At 40.6% G+C, this 21,839-nt stretch overlaps 1 protein-coding gene across 1 annotated transcript in view; it reads right to left on the reverse strand.

Moving 5' to 3' along the window:
- LOC126416097 (zinc finger protein PLAG1-like) overlaps positions 1 to 21,839 on the reverse strand; it is a 104,584-nt gene that overhangs the window by 70,999 nt on the left and 11,746 nt on the right. The window contains exon 4 of the mRNA XM_050083595.1: positions 7,294 to 7,565. Coding sequence (XP_049939552.1) covers positions 7,294 to 7,565 — 272 coding nt within the window. The remainder of the gene's footprint in view (positions 1 to 7,293; positions 7,566 to 21,839) is intronic.

Below are 21,839 nucleotides of genomic sequence, written 5' to 3' on the forward strand. Positions count from 1 at the left end.
TGCTGCAACAACAATCAGCATGGTCTTGTAGCTGCCTGCTGTGCACAGCTGAGATGGTTCATACAGTGAGGCTCGAAAGTAGAGCATGCAGTGTGGTTTGTAAGGTGAGAAGAGAAACACAGCAAGAAGAGAAAGAAGGACATACATTAAGTATAGTGATGCATAACAAAATACTAACAAAGGGGAACAGCACTGGGTTAGGATGGAAGAAAAGCCATCAGGCAAAATACAAACAATGGAAAATCCAGACTGGAATGGAACAATATTATGAAAAGGAAAGTTGCCACTTACCATATAGTGGGGATCCCGAGTTGCAGGTAGACACAACAAAAAGACTGTCACAAATAAATCTTTCGGCCATTTAGGCCTTCGTCCATAATTGACGACCGACACACACACACACACACACACACACACACAAACACACACACAAAAACGGGCAACTGGAGCCGCACTGCGAGCAGCAGCACCAGTGCATGATGGGAATGGCTACTGGGTGGGGGTAAGGAGGAGGCTGGAATGGGGAGGGGGAAGGATAGTATGGTGAGGAAGGCAGGCGGACAGTGAATTGTTGCAGGTTAGACAGAGGGTGGGAGAGGTGGGGGGGGGGGGGAGTAGTGGAAAAGAAGAGAAGTAAAAAGACTTGGTGTGATGGTGGAATGACAGCTGTGTAATGCTGGAATGGGAACAGGAAAGAGGCTGGATGGGTGAAGAAAGTGAATCATGAAGGTTGAGGCCAGGAGGGTTACAGGAACATAGGATGACTTGCAGGGAAAGTTCCAACCTGCGCAGTTCAGACAAGCTGGTGTTGGTGGGAAGGATCCATATGGCACAGGCTGTGAAGCAGTCATTAAGATGAGGGATATCATGTTTGGCAGCGTGTTCAGTAACAGGATGGTCCACTTGTTTCTTGGCCACAGTTTGATGGTGGCCATCCATGCGGACAGACAGCTTGTTGGTTGTCATGCTCACATAGAATGCAGCACAGCGGTTGCAGCTTAGCTTGCAGATCACATGACTGGTTTCACAGGTGGCACTGCCTTTGCTCGGATAGCTGATGGTAGTGACCGGACTGTAGTAGGTGGTGGTGGGAGGACATATGGGACAGGTCTTGCACCTAGGTCTATTACAGGGTATGAGCCATGAGGTAAGGGATTGGGAGCAGGGGTTGTGTAAGGATGGACGAGTATATTGTGCAGGTACGGTGGATGGTGCAATACCGCTGTGGGGGGGAAGAAGAAGGGAGGATAGTGGGCAGGACATTTTTCATTTCAGGGCACAACAAGAGGTAGTCTAAGACCCTGGCGGAGAATGTAATTCAGTTGCTCCAGTGCTGGGTGGTACTGAGTTATGAGGGGAGTGCTCCTCTGTGGCCGGACGGTGGGACTTAGGGAGGTGGTGGGAGACTCTAAAAAAAAAGGCACAGAAGATTTGTTTTTGTACAAGTTTGGGAGGATAATTATGGTCTTTGAAGGCTTCAGTGAGACCCTCAGTATATTTTGAGAGTGTCCACGGATGGCTAGGCTGTACGGAAGGGACTTCTTGGTATGGAAGCTGTCGAAGTGGAGGTATTGCTGGTGGTTAGTAAGTTTGATATGGACAGAGGTACTGATGTAGCAATCTTTGAGGTGGAGGGTCAGCATCAAGGAAGGTGGCTTGTTGGGTTGAGTAGGACCAGGCGAAGCAAATGGAGGAGAAGTTGTTGAGGTTCTGGAGGAATGGGGATAGGATGTCCTCAACCTCAATCCAGATATCAAAGATGTCATCAATGAATCTGAGCCAGGTGAAGGGTTTAAAATTCTGGGTTTTTAGGAAAGATTCCTAAATAGGATGGTATAGGATGGTGGCAGGTGGGTGCCCATAGCTGTACCCCGGATTTGTTTGTAGGTATTGCCTTCAAAGGAGAAGTAATTGTAGCTGAGAATATATGGTTGGTCAAGACAATTAGGAAGGAGGTTTTTGGTTTTGAATCCATTGGGCATTGGGAAAGGTAGTGTTCAATAGTGTGAAGGCCATGGGAATTATGAATGTTAGTGTAAAGGGAGGTGGCATCAACAGGAACGAGCAGGGTACCGTGTGGTAAAAGGACAGGAACTGTAGAAAGTTGGTGGAGGAAATGGTTGCTATCTTGTATCTAGGAGGGTAGGTTCCGAGTAATAGACTAAGGGTGTTGGTCTACAAGAGCAGTTTAGTAGATAAAAGTATTTAACACTATTAAGCAAAAACAGAAACTGAAATAGCATGGGTGTTTGAAGGATTCAAAAAATGAACTTTAAAAAGAAATAATAAAAAGTAAGAAGAAATCAAAAAATGAACAAACTTTGTTTTGTCGGGTAGCAAATTCAAGCATAATCTTAATATAGGCTCTATTTAATAAAAAAATCAATTTCCCAAAGACAATTCTAATAACATAAAGGGAAGAATTTTTTGAATTTGATGAGGTAGTGCAGTCAGACCTAAATAAGAAGCTGGATAGATGACTTTTGGCATTAGAAGATGAAATAGAAATCAATAGAAAAGAGACTACATCCCTTGAACTACAGGTTATTAATATAATAGATGATACAGTCATGTCCGTACTAAAAAAGAGGGGAAAATACAGATTCTTCACAGTGTGTGCTAGTATGTACATCCAGGAACACGGAATTATTCAGCCACATAGGAAAAAATGGAAGGGATTACTATTTGAGATGCCAGAAATTGGTGGTAGCAATTTCCTATAAAATGTAATACCCATTTGGCTAACGATTTCTAGGACTGAAAGCAGAGAGCACTATTCACCCAAAAATATTTCTGAGAACGTTGCAAACTGGCATTGTGAGACAATCTTGTCAGGGTATAATGCAATGTTTCCAAGAAGTTTTCAGTAGGTAGCGACATATTAAGTGAATCCGTGTACATGAAGTTTGAAATATAACCTCAGGGTGGGTGAATTTGTACTTGACAACTACAAGGTTCCTTGAAGCACTTATTCAGTTTCTTCAACTATCTGTATCTATCTAATTTTTTTAAGACAGACAGACGAGGGAGAGGGAGAGGGAGAGGGAGAGAGAGAGAGAGCTACTCAATTGTGAATAAAAAATATTATAACAAAAATATAAAAGTATGAGAATGATTCTATGAACCACAATCAGTTTTTGTTATGTTTGTGAGCAATTATCAGGAACTTCAATACACAAATCTTATCAGACAATCTGTATAATCATAGAAGTAAACAAGAAAATCGTTATAGCAGCAAGTGTCCTTACTACTGCTCTAGATGAGCCCTCTCATGATACAGTCCAAGTGACCTGCCCTCAATTTCTGACCTCCCACAACCTATCCCTCTCTTCTCCTTGAGGAAGGAACTATTAGTTCTGAATCCTAAGATAGTGTGTCACTTTTACTTTTACACATATCTATGAGCAGTACTACATACTTTGTATCATGAATGTTAAGCACTGGCCGATGATTCTGTCTCATAATTATTAATATCAGTAATGTCATTATTAAATGGTTATTATGACTTTAAGAACAGTATAAGTTTCTGTTATTTAGTCAAACATATTGTCATTCAACAAGGGAAAAATAAATATATTTAAATAAATGGGGCACATAATGTGTGGGCACCTGTGAGAAATGTTCAGATATCTTCACCTGAAGATTTGTGGCAGGTGCCCAGATGGAATACTGTGCATGGCTGAAAACAATGACACGCCGTCTGTCCAAAAAATTATTGAGGACTGGAAAGTTATCTTGAAACAAAGTGTAAAACATCTGATTTGCAAAGATGAGTAATTGGAAACTGGGCATTCTGAGAGTGTAATGCAACACTTTTATTATTGTAAGAAGTGACAACAATCTGGAGCTGTGTAACTATGAACTTTAACAAAATGCTCAAAATTTAATCTGTAAGTAGTTGTTCTGTTTTCTGCACCGAGATGTGAAGATGTGCAAACAAAACAATGAAAACATAATTTTCAATAAAATAAATAAATATTGTATAAAGCTTAATTTAAGCTCTTTGATACAAAAAAGAAAAAAGCAGTATATTCTAAAGTGTTGGCATTTATTATGTTCTTATAGAGTCTGATAAGGTTAATGATGAAATTCTCAGATGTTGGATGATCTGAACAAATATTCAAATACAGTCTGAATCATCATCATCATTTAAGACTGATTATGCCTTTCAGCGTTCAGTCTGGAGCATAGTCACCCTTATAAAATTCCTCCATGATCCCCTATTCAGTGCTGACATTGATGCCTCTTCTGATGTTCAGCCTATTACTTCAAAATCATTCTTAACCGAATCCAGGTACCTTCCCCTTGGTCTACCCCGACTCCTCCTACCCTCTACTGCTGAACCCATGAGTCTCCTGGGTAACCTTGCTTCTCCCATGCGTGTAACATGACTCCACCATCTGAGCCTCTTCGCCCATACTGCTACATCTATAGAGTTCATTCCCAGTTTTTCTTTGATTTTCTCATTGTGGACACCCTCCTGCCATTGTTCCCATCTACTAGTACTGCAATCATCCTAGCTACTTTCATATCCATAATCTCAACCTTATTGATAAGGTAACCTGAATCCACCCAGCTTTCGCTCCCATACAACAAAGTTGGTCGAAAGATTGAACGGTGCACAGATAACTTAGTCTTGGTACTGACTTCCTCAGAGACTAGATCGTAACTGAGCGCTCACTGCATTAGCTTTGCTACACCTCGCTTCCAGTTCTTTCACTATATTGCCATCCTGTGAGAATATACATCCTAAGTACTTGAAACTGTCCACCTGTTCTAACTTTGTTCCTCCTATTTGGCACTCAATCCGTTTATATCTCTTTCCCACTGACATTACTTTCGTTTTGGAGATGCTAATCTTCATACCATAGTCCTTACATTTCTGATCTAGGTCTGAAATATTACTTTGCAAACTTTCAATCGAATCTGCCATCACAACTAAGTCATCCGCATATGTGAGACTGCTTATTTTGTGTTCACATATCTTAATCTCACCCAGCTAGTTTATTGTTTTCCAACATATGATCCATAAATAATATGAACAGTGGAGACAGGTTGCAGCCTTGTCTTACCCCTGAAACTACTCTGAACCATGAACCCAATTTACTGTCAACTCTAACTGCTGCCTGACTATCTATGTAAAGACCTTTAATTGCTTGCAAAAGTTTGCCTCCTATTCCATAAGCTCGTAGAACAGACAATAACCTCCTCCTAGGAAGTCTGGAACAGTCTGAATAAATAATAATAATAATAATCAAAATCAGAAGAAAGACAACACAGTCCAGGGTGGTACTGATTAGTGAGGTGATGTGCTCCCTTGCATCTCATCAAGGCGATTCGAGGATTATGGGCACATGTGGTTATTTATTGGAAGATTTGTTTGTGGGCTAGGTCTGAGGTAGTGCCTATCTGTGGTGGCCTTAGTAATATCTTGAATGTACTGGGCCTGGTTACTCATCTATGGATGATCAGACACTGTGGCGAGAATGTTTTTATATTTTTCTGAAAGTGAACGAAGTCCAAGATGAACACAGACCTCTGCATGCAGCCAGGGCAGTGAAGGGCTCTCACCCATCAAGAATGTGGCAGGTGACTTAAGGTTAAGCTTCCATAGCAGTATACAAAAGTGGACTCTAGGAGGCAACAAAGAAGTTGCACTTACCCCATGTTTAGGGGTGGAAGCAGACTATATTCAATTTATATGGTAATACAACTTTGGTAAAAATAATAATCACTAAAAAAATCATCATCTTCCAGTACCATGTTTAAACATTATAATTCACAGCTGCCAGCCTTTGCAAGTCTTTCTGCATTTCCTTACAGTCTTCCAGTATTCAACCTCACTACCTCGAATGACGAATGTGGTATTATTTATGTTTAATTTTCTTTGTACAGAACTGATGATTCATCATTACTGCAGTACCAGCAGGTGTGTCATGTCAAGTATGCCAACTGAGGAAAGTAAACAAAACTGGAAAAGTCAGTTATGTGGTATTCTCTCTTCAATGACAATATGTATTTGACACTGTTGTTCATGAATTCTCACCCACTTATCACCACCTAATGTAAATCATCAGTTTATTTACAGGCGTAACATTCTGTTATGATGTATATACAACAAAATATACGAGTCATGTTTGTAAGTGCAGTAGATGGGAATCCCTAGAATTGCAGGAACATAGTAGTATGTAAACTCACACTGGAGTGTCCAGTTGTGTTAAATATGTCAGTAAGAAATCCCACCAAGTGAAGCCACATGCTTTTATCTGAATCCTAATCATGAAAGAATAACACTTACCAAAGTTAATTTGCGAATCAGAAAGGTTTATGGTGAAGGTGTTATGAAGAGAGAGAGAGTGTGTTTCAGTGGTGTAGGGATTTTAGTGGAGGCAGAAAGAATGTCCATGATGAACAGAAGAACAAAAGACCTTCCACTCTGATGGATGAATGGTGCAAAAAATTGAGGAAACTGTTCGTGAATACCGCTGATCAACACTGAATGAAATCTCTGTTATGTTTCCACAACTCTCCAGAACACACTTATATCACACATTGACAGAAATGCTGGGTTACTGTGTGCAACATGGGTCCTGAAAGTGCTGATAGAATAGCGCAAGAAAAACTGGGTCAATAGTGCCCGTGAGTCTCTTGAATGACTTGAAATGGAAGGTGAGATTCTCTCAGCTCTACTGTGACTCGATGAAACGTGGGAAGCTTGTACATGCCCGAGACAAAAAGACGGTCCTCACAATGGTATCACACCAATTTGTCATCTGCTGAAAAATTCAAAACCACAATTTTGGGCAAAAGAATCATGGTCTCAAGTGTTTTGGGACTGAAAAGGCACCATTCTGGTGGAATTTATGCCTCCGGGGGAGACCATTAATGCATAACTATATTGTGAGACCCTAAACAAAATGCAAAAGGAGCCTTCACATGAAAGGAGGGGAATACTGATGAGACTCCTTAGCCACCAAGGAACTATTGGTCTAATTTGGCTGGGATGTTTTCAACTCCCCCCCCCCCCCCCCCTCCCCCCCGAAGAGACATGAGTCAAATTAAGATTTCAACTGATGACCACATGCGGAAAGAAATTCTGAAGCGGAGAAAGGAGCTGGTGGGAGCGTTCTTTGAAGAGGGTATAAAGAAGTTAAATATAAAAATGTTATACACTTACTTTCTGAACATGCCTCATATTACAAAACATTCACTATGTAACACATCAGTTCCATAATATGAAAATTAAAGAAAAGGATACAAAGCAATATATAAATATATAAGACAGTATGTTACCTTTGTGGTCACAAAATAAATACCAGATTGGTATTGAAATGCTGCTAAATTTTGTTCTTTAGCTGATCTTGCAACAGCAACAAAGATCATCCAGTTACATTGGCCTTCATTTCCAGATTCTGTATCAAACCACTGAGGGTCTCTGCCTGCAAGAAACAATTTGAAAGGTAGTGTTCTTCTGTCTCGGATTGGATTTCTGGATTTTCTTGGTGCCTGAAGGGGTCCAAATCTTGTGCGACGTTTTATATTTTCACGTGTAAAAACAGATATACCTGAGAACAAGAAGAATGAATACAGGGGAAGTACTTGAAAGCTAACAATAAAATGATACTGAAGATGAGCTTCACATACTATGCAAGCATGTACTCATATTACATTTTCTGATCAAATTAAAAGGTTGTAAATCCAAGGTCTACTGAATGTCATATACAGATAATATCCATGTGCTTGTCTGGCAAATCAAAAGAACATGAGTGAATGACTGTGCTATCAGCTACTTGCTGAGGTGGGAATGAGTAAATCTGAACAGTTATCTCTGTCAGAAATGCTTTTCAGTGTCTTGTAGTATAGATATGTGTTGGTTAACAGTGTCTTTACAATATTAATCTCCTCTGCATTGGTTTGATAGGTTAAAAAAAAATCAGACAAATGTGAGTAGGAATCCGAGGGTTCTGTACAACTTTATTATTATTATTATTATTATTAAATCTTTCTACTCGATGCAACTTTGGTGACTTGTATGTCTCTAACCTACCCTAGGAAGCAAACTAGGGAAAGGTGAGCGACAGTTTAACATGAAATCCAAACCACAAGTTGTTTCTGGTGATTCCTTGTACCACTGAGAGGTGAAAGATAGGTTAAAATGAAGATTCAAAAATCCGTGGTCCGACCGAGATTCAATCCCGTGAGCGCTCACTTTCCATGAACGCACTTTACCACTAGACCACCACGCCTGACAAGCCTATACGAGGGCTGTCTGAAAAGTTCTCGGCCTTGTCCAGAGATCGTAGCACTATTAGCATTATTTTTCCCCCCTTATGATGGTACGTGTCAGCAGATGCCATGTAAAACTGCAAGTCAGGTGAGGCAGCAGTTTACAGTAGGCAGTAGTCTGAAGCAGTTTTGGTGCATGTGGTGTTGAAAACTGAAGAAGAAAAAAAATCTAGTGTTGAGCAGTGATTAAATTCTTCATAAAAGGAGGTTTAACACTGACTAAAATTCACTTACGGCTTCTAAATGTATATGGAAACTCTTCACCTTCAGTTTCTACCCTGACGAAAAGTACAGGTGAATTTAAACGACACCATGAAAGTGTGCAAGATAATTCACGAAGGACGTCAAGAAAGTGTAAGAACACCGGAAATCATTGACAAAGTGTCCAATATGATTTTCGAAGAATGGTGTCTAAAGGTGCGTCAAATTGCTAAAGCTCTAGGGATATCAAAAGAATGGGTTGGTCACATCTTGCACTTCTTCAGATTTGAAAGCAGATGCAAGTCTGAGGGAGCCTAATGTGGGGAACAAGGTGGATGTTCCAGCACCTCATAGAGCAAATCTCTCAGTTTCCGCACTGCCAGGATACTTTTGTGGGCAAGTGCACTGTCTTGAAGGAAGATTATTTTTTTCTTCTTTCAGCTAGGTCTGTTTTCACAAGGAATTGAAGATGAGAAAGATTTACGCAAGATGGGTGCCAGGTGTGCTCACTTCAAATGCATTTGTGCAACACTTTCCAAAAAGTGCCTGGTGCATTTTAAGAACAACAAAAGTGACTTTCTGCATCAATTCATTATGGTGGCTGAAACATCATTCACCACTACACACCTGGACACCAGAATCCACACAATAGTCTATGTAGTGGATAGAAGCTTGTTCTTCAGCTCCAAAGAAGGCAAGGATGGTGCCATCGGTGGGTAAGATCACGATGTTGGTGCTTTGGTATGCAAATGGAATTTTACTGATTGACTATCTCCAACAAAGTAAAGCTATAATTGGAGAATACTACTTTCCACTTGTAACGAAACTGGACACAAACATTTGTGAAAACAGACCCAGCTGAAAGAAGAAATAAAATCATCTTCTATCAAGACAATGCCCCTGCCCACAAAAGGGTCTTGGCAGTGCGGAAATTGAGGGATTTGCAAATTAAGTTTTGGAACATCCACCCTAATCCCCAGATTTGGCTTTCTTGGAGTTATGTCTATTCTCAAAACTGGATAAATTCTTTGCAGGTCAGCACTTTTCGTCCAATCAAGTAGCCATTGCAGCTGTAGATGGGTACTTTTCAGTACTTCCTGAGGAACACTAAAGAGAGGGTATAATGGCAATGGAACACTGCTGGATGAAATGTACAGATATTAGAGGACATTATGGTAAAACATAAAACTTTTTTGAAAGCATAATTTGTCATATTCACTATCAGGCTGAAAACTTTTCAGACCACCCTTGTACATAGTTCATCGATAGATTTTGATGAATGAGTTGGCGAGTGGCAAATTTGTACCCTATATGGCCATATTTTTTGACTGCATTGACTTAGTTGCTTAAATTATTTACATCGCCAAGGGACTGTTGACTTTAGTATTTGACATAAATTTGAAGTTGATACATCTACCTGCTCCCGAGGAACAGGGGTCTTAATTTTATGATTATGGGTCAATGGGAAATATTGTACAGGTTGTGAAGAATGAGTTTGTGGCATCAAAAAATATGGCATACATGGCCATAAACATATTGCATTGACTTAGAAGCTTAAATTTTTCACATCATCAAGGAACCGTAGACCTTAGTATGTGAGATAAATTTCGAGGGTCTTAACAGTCAGACAGATGGACGGACAACAATGCGATCCTATAAGGGTTCTGTTTTTACCGGATACGGTACGGAACCTTCAAAGCATAGGAGATGCAGCAATTGTTAATCTGTCACACAGTGAATGTACAGTATTTCTCCAAAGGTATCAGAGGCTCTTATTGAACATCACTTAAAGGATACAAAGCTGAACTCTGCAATATTTATCAACATTTACAAGGATTTTCATGTCAACAACAGTGTTCTGAATTTGTATATAGTGAACAGCTAATTCTATTCATCTTTTTACAATGCACAGCATAACCGTATTTATATGTTAACAGTGTTTCAATAAAATATGCATGTTTACCTTCAGAGTTGGAATTCTGAGGTCACCTGCATAAATATTTATTCTAAGATAATTTTTTGAGGCTGTTTTAAATAATACACAACATTCTCAATCACAAGTAATACTTCAATTCCAACAGTGGTATGGGCAGGACAGATAGCACATTATTATGACACTGAACATAACAACAACAATTACAACAAAGCAACAAAGATCAGTACATATATTTTAAATGCAATGGAAATTATGTCTGACAACATATTACAAACTGACAAAGTTAACTCGCATACACTTCTTGACATTACAATCACAACAATAAAAATGAAGTAGTGTATTAAATGGGAACATAAAGCAAACCTGTACACTTCTTTAAAACATGTGCATTTTTTAACTTATACTGGAAACATAAAAATAATAGTAACTATCTTCAATTACAGAGTTATCGAGAAAGGGTGGAGATAGCACTTACAAAAGGACAATTGGGTCCCTACCAACATTAGCTCATACATGTAGGACAAAAGACTGATAACTTGAGAGGGGGAGAGGAGGAGAGGGGGAAGGGGGAGGATGGTAACTCTTGACAACATTTACCACATTCTGGACTTGTTTCACAGAATATTGGTCAAAGCACTCTGCGCAACAGTTAGTACCCATAATATAGCAATCTTTATGGATAGTTTTGTCAGAAACAAACAAGGATGGACTGCTCACCAATCCTCTTCGCAACAGGGTGGTGAGTCAGTGTCTATACATGCCTCAAATGTAATGCTTTATGAGTCACATAAAAATCAAAGTGCCAAATAACATATGACATGAGTGTTCTACTGGCATGTCATCAGCATGCTGAGACTAATGAGAGGAGTTCACTGTGTTGACACACTTTTTTTTGGTAGGCTAATGTTCCACGGCTATGGTTGTCAGAGCCTTTATTAATGTTCAAGTTCCTGGAACATCAGTATTTAGGCCCACGTTAAAGACCATCAGGAACAGTTGACTGAGGAAACTGGAGCAATGACTTCAGGCCATGGAACACACACAGCTGCTTCTACACTCACACCTTGTTACAGGCTACCTGGCAAAATAAATATTAATATACATCTTAGAAATCCAAATGTTTCTACCACATCTGAGAACAGGGAAGTTGTCTTCACAATGCAGTTCATAACCATATCAGATGAAGTTTTAAAAATCATTAAAGGAAAGGATCCAAAATCTACTGCCTTAATCTTGACTGACAACATAATATTTTCAGCTGAGATAAAACGGAAGTACAAGGTAAATTAGATTTGTAGCATGAATAATTTATGAGACCACATCTAGAAACCTGCATAACATTGACAAAAGTATAGTATGACCACACATTTATCAATAGTTCTTTCAAGAATTGGCAACTGAAAGACAGAAATTGTGGACAACTTATGATATTTTTAAGTTTCATACTTTTGAAATGTTCTCTAGTATTCCTCCTGGTGGTGATGTCCAAGGGATGGAGGACATCACTGGGCCGAATACCATAGAACTTTTCAAAATCCTCATACACCGGTATATTGTACTTCTCCGATAATAAAAACTTACAAATTCTACAATGTAGGGTGTCACTACTTTGGGATGAAACATTTTCACAAGTTTTCCATCATTACTCTATTTAAGACATATTTTGTAACTGTATGAAAGTATAGACTGGAGGCACGAACAGTTATTCAGCTGGTTATGAGTAGCCTGAGGAAAAGAAATTACATTCCTTTGTTCTTGTCTATGGTAGAAAAGAAGAACGATGCTAGCCTGCAACAGCTAGGATCGCAAGTCTCAGTCCACCAAGGGACTTGGGAGGAGGAGGAGAGGGGGGGGGGGGGGGGGAAGAGGAAGTGTGAGGAATGGAATGATCTGCAGTGGGAAGGATAATGTTTGCAAGATATTCCAATTGGTCATCACAACTGGGGAAATCTCGTTCTTCAAAGGTCGCCAAGGAGGAGTAATCTGCCATTTGGCTATGCATGCATGCAGGGTAAGAGTCAGCAAACGGATAGGACATGGGAAATGATGGTCACTCGGGTAGGTGTCAGGAAGAATGGACCACTTGAGACAATGGGCAAGTTGGGCAGTGCACAAGGGTAGATCCAAATGGGAATAGGTGTGCAATGAGTTGGAAATGAATGTTGGTGCTCCTGCAGGGTATATACATGGGAGAAAAAAAAAAAAAAAAAAAAAAAAAAAAAAAAAAAAAAAAAAAAAAACGGATTTCAAGATTAAAAATACACCCTTTTCCCCCAATTAAAATACACTTTTTCTGTGTTAAGTGACAGTATACTTTCCCTCAGGACTGTGAAACTTATCAATCCTATGAACAGTTAACGTTTTATACACCAGCGTAAAACTTGGCACTTTTGAAAATGAAACGCGGAAAAAAAAGCCGCTGCACATTTTCGTATTACGAAAGTATAAAGTCGAATTCCACCAAACACAGCATGTTAGTTTCCAAAGCATTGAAATCAAGATCGTGATGTGCTGTTGTAGGCCAACCATAGCTCATGTCACGTGATCTCACCAACCGATGACAGCAGGTATTCAGAGCTTAGGCTATGTGATGTAGTCAGTCAATAGCAACATCACTGTTAAGTAACATGAACACAAATAGGAAAAGTTTATGGCTTAAACTGATATACATAGTGTACATACAGTATACATATAATATTGCTTATTTTGTGTGTGTATTACACTTTAAGATACATCACACAAATGTGCCAGTAAAATTTTCAATAATGAATAAATGTCTGGTCTTCTGGGCTCAAAATATGTCTAAGTGGCTGGTCCTCAAACTGTTAAGTTTTAAATGAGAGTCAAATGCTCTGAGACTTAAGCAATTCATCCAACATTCTCACAAGTAACATAATTCATCCTGCATAACAGGAAATTTACTTTGAATTAACGCTTCTCAAACAACCATTTGTAATATTTTCCTGCCACCTGTTAGAGACAGGTTCGTTTCAGCAGCTGCCATAGTGTGTCAGAAAACAGGCATTCCTGTGCGTGTGCAGCTACGATGATTTAGGAAGCCCATATGTTTGTACCAACTTACACTGTGTCAAAAAAGAAACAGGACATTAGAGGCTACTCCAAGAGCACTGGAATTTGGTAAACTATACTAAAATGCATAATTCAGCTTAAAGTGCACATTAGTATGCCCATATTCACAGTGAAGTAGGCCCCAACCTGATATTAAGCTTTTCAGTGTGGTTTTCAGGACGTAAATTTTCTTGGATTACCACAATTGTTTTATTTCATGTTAGGTTCTTTATTATGGCTTAATGCCATATGTGCCAGAAGATGGAATTGTGCATTTGAAATACAGTGAACAGTTGAAACTAGCCTACAGTTTGGCCTGAAATACTTCGTTTCAAACAAACTGACTGCCTTTGCAGAAAAGATTAATAAAATCTGATTTTCTTTAGCAAACCGACAAAAATAGCTTCACTGTTTTGCAAGGTGCTTAATACATGACAGCCAAAAACATGGAAATAAAATAAAATCAGAAAACAAACTAACAACAATTTTAGCCTTTCATAATTATGTGAATGTATTTTAATTCACTTCAAGCTCCCAGCCACAAAAATCAATTTTGTTTTCATTGACGTGCGAGCTTTGAATGAAGAGGAAACAGCAAAATCAGTAACAACCACACTTCAAGTAGCCAGAAACGGGAGACAGTACTGTTCATACGTGACTCAGCTATGCATGCGTGTGACCCCACTGGAAAGTGTTCAAATGAACCTAATGCAAACAATTGTGACTTCACGCTCATGGTAAGCAGTTTGCTGTTATGATGAATTGCACACTTTTCATCCTAAAGCCTTTGACACATTTTGCTGTTGACAGATGTTAGTGTGTCAGTTCTTACAAGCCAAAGTTACAAAAAGTTAACTGAAAACTAGAACACTGAAAAATTCTCAGAATTCTAAAAAATTCCTGGCTTTTTCCGGTTTTCTCCTGGATGAAAAATATTCTGGGTTTTTCCCAGACTTCCCAGTTGTCCTGGGGCATATACACCCTGTCCTGTATTAAGGCAGAAGAGGTTATGTTGATTAAGAAGGTCAGCCAAGAGGGCACCTCTCTGACAGGTTCTGGGAGAGCCCAAAAGGGGATAATGCGCAGTAAAGTCACCTAATAGCAGAAATGGGTGAGGTAGCTGCCAAATAAACTGGAGGAAATCTGCCCTGGTGACATCGAATGATGGAGGGATATAAATGGCGCAAAGGAAAAATGTCAGGTGAGGAAGGAAAAGGCGAACTGCAACAGCTTGTAGATGGGTAATTGGGGGGGGGGGGGGGGGGGCAGAGTGTGTGTGTGTGTGTGTGTGTGTGTGTGTGTGTGTGTGTGTGTGTTTTGGGGCTTACGGACGCTCAACACCGAGGCTATCAGCGCCTTGACACACATTATAATAAACGAATGTGGACAACATTTGTAAAATGGGAGCATACATGCAAAGAAAGTGGGAAAGTGAAATGAGAAAAGAGAGTCAAGGACGTCACAGGAAATTGTCACTGGCTGGCCACTTACGTAAAATGTGGGCGAGCCAGTCACCCTGTGAAGAAATTAAAACCCTCTCCCTAAAATCTTGGTAAAAACATTGGACAAGTCACAGAACATTAAAATTCTAATCACAATCGTCTGATTATTACCTAAAAGAGATGGCAGATCCGCCAGCAAGTCAGCCGCGGCCCACTGGTCAGAAAATAAAATGCAGTCCAATAAAACATGGTGCACAGTGACCTGGATGCCACAAGTGCCACACATTGGAGGGTCCTCTCACCAGAGCAGGAAGCCATGCGTCATAGGACTGTGGCCTATCCAAAGCCGAGTGAGGAGAACCTCATCCCATCTATGTGGCTGAAAGGAAGTAGACCAAACACACATTGTGGGCTTGACGAACCGGAGCTTATTGTCAGTCACTTCCAGCCACTCATCCTCCCATCGATGCAAGACTCTTGACCTCAACAGCGAGGTGAGAGCGTGCAGGGGGATGGCCCACTGAAATACTTGCAGATCGAGACACGCCTCCTTGACTGGGAGATCTGTCCTTTTGTGAACAGCATGACTCCCCCATAAGATGGAATGCCGACTTAAGGCGGAAGGTCAAAATGGACCGGAAAAAAATGCGAAAGCTCAAAGTGGTTGTGAGGACACACTTTTGTTTCCTGAAGGCAGAGTGCAAGGGGAGGCTGTGCTTCTAAAAGCAGCCATAAATCCTCTTTGTGGGATCGAAGACTGCAAACATTCCATTGAAGGAGAGTCACGATGATGAAAAAATGACAGGGTGTCACTTTGGTGTCAGCTGAGTACCAGCCTGTGAAGACTCACTGCTACAGGGCACAGAGGCAGGAGGATCCTGCTCCATGAGGTCCTCAGAAGCACCAGCTTTCTTGTGCTGTCAGTCTGTGGAGTCCAACGCAGAAAATGATTGGTAGGCAGAAAAAGATTGGTGGTATGCACCGGCAACACAGAGGCCAGGCAGGCGAAGGTATCATCACATGGCGACACCGTCGAAGAGGACCTTTGAGTCAGCGAAGGAGAAGACTACTTCGAGCCTTTCCAGTTAGCAGAGGAAGACTCCAGTTTTGGATGGCTGGAGGGACGTAGGAAGTCTTCATAGGAGTACTCCTCCAGTCCTTCCTGGCCTGCTGGTTGTGTAGCTAGTGGCTTCGCCCCTTGAAGTGAGAGCTTGATTGCCTGTTGCACAGCTGGATGAGGGGACGGCGATGCTACCTTGACACTGGATGATTTCACAACCTCAGAGCTAAATCTGAGGTCGCATGTCTGCGTGTCCATGTCCTTCAAGGATAGAGATGTAGCAAGAACAGAACTATAAGGGCCAGACAGTAGAACACAGGGTTTGCAACTAACAAATAACTTGCGAGTGACCTGGTAAGACACTTTTTCTTTTACTCGGATCTCCTGGACAGCTCAATCATCAAGATAATCAGGACAATCTCGAAAGGAGGTGGCATGGCCACCATTACAGTTGATACGGTAGGGAGGAGGCAGCAGACAATCATCCTCGTGTGCATCCCTACCACATGTTACACATTTGGCTGTGTGTTGACAAGACATTCTAGTGTGATTAAAACAATGACACTGGTAGCAGCACATTGTGTTTGTAATGTACACTTGGACTGTGACAATTTCATAGCCTGCTTTCATCTTGGACAGAAGCACCACTCTATCAAAGGTGAGAAAAGAGTGTGTGTGGGCACTAAGGAGGACTCTACTTTTTTCATCACCCGATGGACGGTAATGACACCCTGATCAGAGAGGTATGACTCGATTTCAGCCTGTCAGACCGTTTAGCAGCCTAGTGTAAATAACACCACAGGAAGAATTCAAAGTTCCATGTGCCTCTACGTGAACAGGGTAGCCAGGGAGAAGCAGGCAGCAAGCAGTTGTTGTGCTTTAGAATCGGAAGTAGTCTCCAAAAGCAAAGGGCCATTCCGTGAACAAGAGTAGGATTTCACAGAGCCAGCAATTCTGAATAATAAACGGATTTACCATTTTCAGTACGTGAAACCATGAGGAACTGTGTTGCAGCTGGAAGGGTCTTTGAATCGTTAGCCTCATTCTGTGCATGTTTCAGATGTTGATTGTGAAGATGGTTGGCATATTGCGAGGAAATCCACCATGATTGCCAGCATCTCCGACGGCGTGCTCCTTCCAACTGGGGGGCCCCTTCACAAGGGGGTGCACCCGCCTTAGGCGATTGTTCACATCTCAGGTCACACTTCCCGAACACCTGACAGAGGGACCAATCAGCAATTTGGGAAGGTAGGAGCTCTGGCAATCACCCCTCCCTGGGCCTGACCTGTACCAGGAGGCACATGCAAAACCTACCTGTTCAACCCAGGACTGGGAGTTATGCATTATCCAGTCACCTGTTACGCATCAGGTGCATGGGCTGACCTTCAGGAGCTCACAGGGAGAAAGATGAAAAAGAGGAACCTCAAACGCCGAAGCGGAGGAAGGAGAGAAGTAGGGAAACAACAAACAGAAAAGGGAACGATAAACTCTTGTCAGCAATGGACAATGTGGAACATTCCCATTAACAACCCAGACATGTTGCCCAAGAGAGAGGAAAAAGAATAGCAAGAAGACAGACATGCAGGATGGAAGGTAAAATATGCTGCAAAGGCTGGGGACCCTTGGTAGCCAAATACGAATCAACCAAATAGTGGTGAGCCCTCTGGGGAGAATGAATAACCTGAGAGGAAGCAGTAAAGGTGCTGCAAGACGACATCACTGAACCTTCAGAGAGCTCTTGATCCCCTCCTGTAGTCCTTGTGAAGATGAGGAGCACATTCCATTTTCAAGCTGACTACCCCTGATACAACAATATCATGAATAAAGGTATCTATGCACTGCTGTGCATTAATCACATCCTAAACTGCTTGAAAGGAGCCTAATATTTTTGAACTATGGACATACAAACAGGCTACTGGCAGACTGAGGTTCACAAGGCTGGCTGGGAAAATATTGCTTTCATAGCTCCTGGCAGCCTCTATGAGTTCAAAGTTATGTCATTTTGTCTGTTTAACATTCCAGTCTCCTTCAAGCATGTGATGGACAACCTACTTCGACACTTTAAATACACAGTATCTTTGCTATCTGGATGACACTGTCAGTTTTTCTAAGACATTTGAACACTGAAGCCATCTGACAACCGTTTTGAAGTCTGTTCAGACTGCAGGCCACTGCTTGAATCTGAGAAAGTGCATCTTCCCCATTAAAGAAATAAAAATATTGGAGCATCTAGTGAATGGTGGTGGAGTCCATCGTCATCCAGAGAAAATAAGAACAGTTACAGATTTTCTGACTCCTTGACACATTTTTAACGTTAAAAGTTTTCTTGGAATGTGTTGTGTTATTGGAGATTTGTAAATGACCTCCATATCAAGGCATGTCCCTTGCACAAACTATTGCAGTGGTAGACACAATTTTCCTAGAAAAAGGTAAAAGAAAGATATTTCCTCCAGTCCTAGCATTGTATGACGAGAATGGCAAGACAGAACTATACACTGAAATTAGCAATTACGAGGTAGGTGCACTTCTAGAACAAATTCAGAAAGTGCTGAAAAGGTGATAGCTTATGCTTCCAGAGCTCTCTCCAAGTCTGAGATGAAGTATGTTACAACCAAGAAAGAGGGCCTTGCAGTTATTTCGGCCCCCAACAAGTCTCAGCCATATTTATTTGGTAAACCATTCACTGTTGTGACAGACCACCACACACTATGCATACTGAGTAGTGAGATGGGAAGCAAGGATTCAGGAATGTGACACTACAGTGGTACAAAAAAGTGGATACAAACAGCAGAACACAGCAGTGTGGATGAAAACTCTGTCACCGCTGCATTAAATGACACTGTTACTGAGCAGAGGGAAGGTCCGGCACTGCTGAAAATTGTAGAAGCTTTGAAGGATGAGAAACTAATCAAAGGAGAATCCCAGTTAACAAACTTAACACTGTATACAGGAAACTAGATACACTGGGGTGCAAATGGTTGCTCATCAGCCCAGCTCATCATGGCCAACCATCACAAAATATTTCCACAATACTTCACCACAAGGTCAACTGGGATTTTTGAAGACTCTAGATAGAATGAGATGCAGGTATCACTGGGCTGGTCTCTAATGATCCATTAGACACTTTGTGAGTCACTGTAAGGATTGCCAGCAACAGATGAATATGAAGCAATTACCTCCAGGGCATCTGGTACCAATTCCCCTGCAGCAGCAGCATTCCACCAAACTGGAACTGACCACATGAAGTAGAAAAATGGGAATCAATGGAAAATAGTCTGCACCAACTACCTCAAGCACTATGCTGTCACCAAAGCTGTTCTGACTTCTGAAACTCCAAAAATAGCAAGTTTCTTCTAGAAGACACTATTTTGAAGCACCAAGCACACTGTGTGATGATCTCTGATTGTGAAAAAGTTTTCCAGTCAAGACTAGTATCAGAGGTCATTTTACGTTGCAACATCAGCCACAGGATGACAACTGCTTACCATCCACAGAAAAATTACCTCACAAAACACTTTTAATTAGAAGTTCATAGATAAGCTCTTGATGTACTTTGATATTGAAATAGAGACTGGAATAAAATATGACCTATTGTGATATTCACGTATAACACAATGAAGCAAGACACTATCCACCTTCACACTGTTCTTTCTGCTCCATGGTTACCAGGTAGAAACTAAAATGGATACCCATGTCCTCTGTATGGAGCACTACTACAGAGCTGAGGGCAGATCGAGGATGGAGGTTTCTCATTCAAGGAAGGTGACGACTCACTTGAGACTGAAGCATTGATGGGAAGGCTACCTTTGATGGTCATTGTAGAGAAGAGTATGTGACAACATGACCAGAATGCGAGGATCTGCCACTGGTGGCATATAAAGGACCATTGACGAGATCTAGATCCAGGGTACTGTAGTCAGCTCCAATGAGAACTTCTGAAAATGCGGGTTGCTGTTACTCTTGGAGATGGAGTAATGTTGTGAGCTGTGCTGCATGCAGTGTGGCAAAGTGGTCAGCATCATTGACTGGCATGCTGAATGTCTTCAGTTCAAACCCAACCACCAGTAATTATTTGTTCTTAGTATTTATCATTTCTGGATGGTTTCCATAATAGATTATATCTGCAGTGCCTGTATATTCAAAGTCTGTAAAAATAGCAACACTCTCCATTCAGTTCTGTTCTGTTATTTTCTGTTCTGGCTGTATGTTCAGAATAAATGTGCTCTCAGTGCCAAGTGTTGCATTTCATTGACAACTCTGCTTTTATATTTGGATTTGACTGTGGTTATATTGTGGTAATACTTTCAGTGGGATACAGATTCACAGAATGAATGGGTGATAAGGAAGCAAACGACATGCAATTACTTGTAACTAGCCACTGGAGGCTACGGGCCGCTCACAGCAAACTACTCAAAAAATACCTCTGAGTATATGCTTGATTTTTGTCAGTGGAGCTTATGTTAGCTCTGCAGAAATAAAACTAAATGTGCAGAGAATGTTCTAAGCAAAAAGTTGCAACTGCTTCTGATTAGGAAATACTGACAGTAAAGAAATCCCCTGACACATGGTCTTATCAAGATTTGATATGTCAAACTTAAAAGCACTACATTTTTTTAAAACAAATAGTAAAGTAACCAGTTTCAGTTGTTGAAGAACTGTCTCCAAATCACAGCTCCTCTTAAAACAATGACCACAAACGAAAAGCTAGAAAAGAATGTTGTGATTTTGTAAATGCTATTTTCATAGATGCAGACAGTACTGTGGAAGGCAACTGCACCTGACATGATGTTCCAAGGACCAGGAAGGTCAAAGAAGAATTAACTTGTGTAATACTGAAAACAATGAAACAATTATCTGATGTGCAGGGCAGCACAAGATCCTCTACTGACAGTTGGTGTTCAATGCTCACCACCACCACCACCACCACCAGCAGCAGCAGTGGACATCACATTCCAGGCAAATCAATGACCCACTTGGCAGAAACTCACAATACTTAACAATTTTTTTGGTACCACATCTCACGGTAAGACAATATACGGCACCACTTACTCCATTCTTGCATTTTTCAAATTCTGTGCTACACCATTCATACCCTGAAAAACAAATCTCTTGAACTTGGAAGTTGCAGTAAATGACACCACCACTGACTGCAAGTGTGTTATGGAACATAGCAGCAGGAATTTTGACCAAAGTAATGTTAACATTAATCTATATGTTTTGATATGTCATTTTTGGAGAACAATGTGATAAATGGATGTATAGCAATTTTTCTTAAATACAGCTTAGAAGGTAGCTGAAAGAGTAAAAGTGTTGAGTTGTGAAAATATTTTTGAAGCAGCAGCTCTTTAACTGCATGAAGATATTTAGAACAATATATATATGATATGAGAGTATGGAAACATTCATCCACACATGAGAAGCTTTGTTGAACAATGTATTTATCTGGAGACACACACACACACACACACACACACACACACTGTAATTGTCTGTGGGACTTCACAGTATGAATGAAATTGCAGCAAACGAGCAGTTGCCGATTCCTTGCTTACATTTAACATATTTTCTATCGCAAATGGCCACTGATGAATAACAAATAGAGCAAAAAGTCTGACATACAACTTTTTTTTTCAAATCTAGACAACACAGAAATAAAAATAATTAATACAGATTTAATGACAATATTATGAAAATACAAATATTATGAAAATTTTCATAATATTGGCATTATTCCATACTAGATTTTCCACTGTTTACTTAAAGATTTAAGCTGTCTGACCACAATATGGAAAATTATGCAAGTTTTCTGGTCAGGTGTGCTGGCACAAATGAGTACCACCAATGC

This window comes from Schistocerca serialis, chromosome 8, assembly GCF_023864345.2.
Source record: "Schistocerca serialis cubense isolate TAMUIC-IGC-003099 chromosome 8, iqSchSeri2.2, whole genome shotgun sequence".
Taxonomy (NCBI): domain Eukaryota; kingdom Metazoa; phylum Arthropoda; class Insecta; order Orthoptera; family Acrididae; genus Schistocerca; species Schistocerca serialis.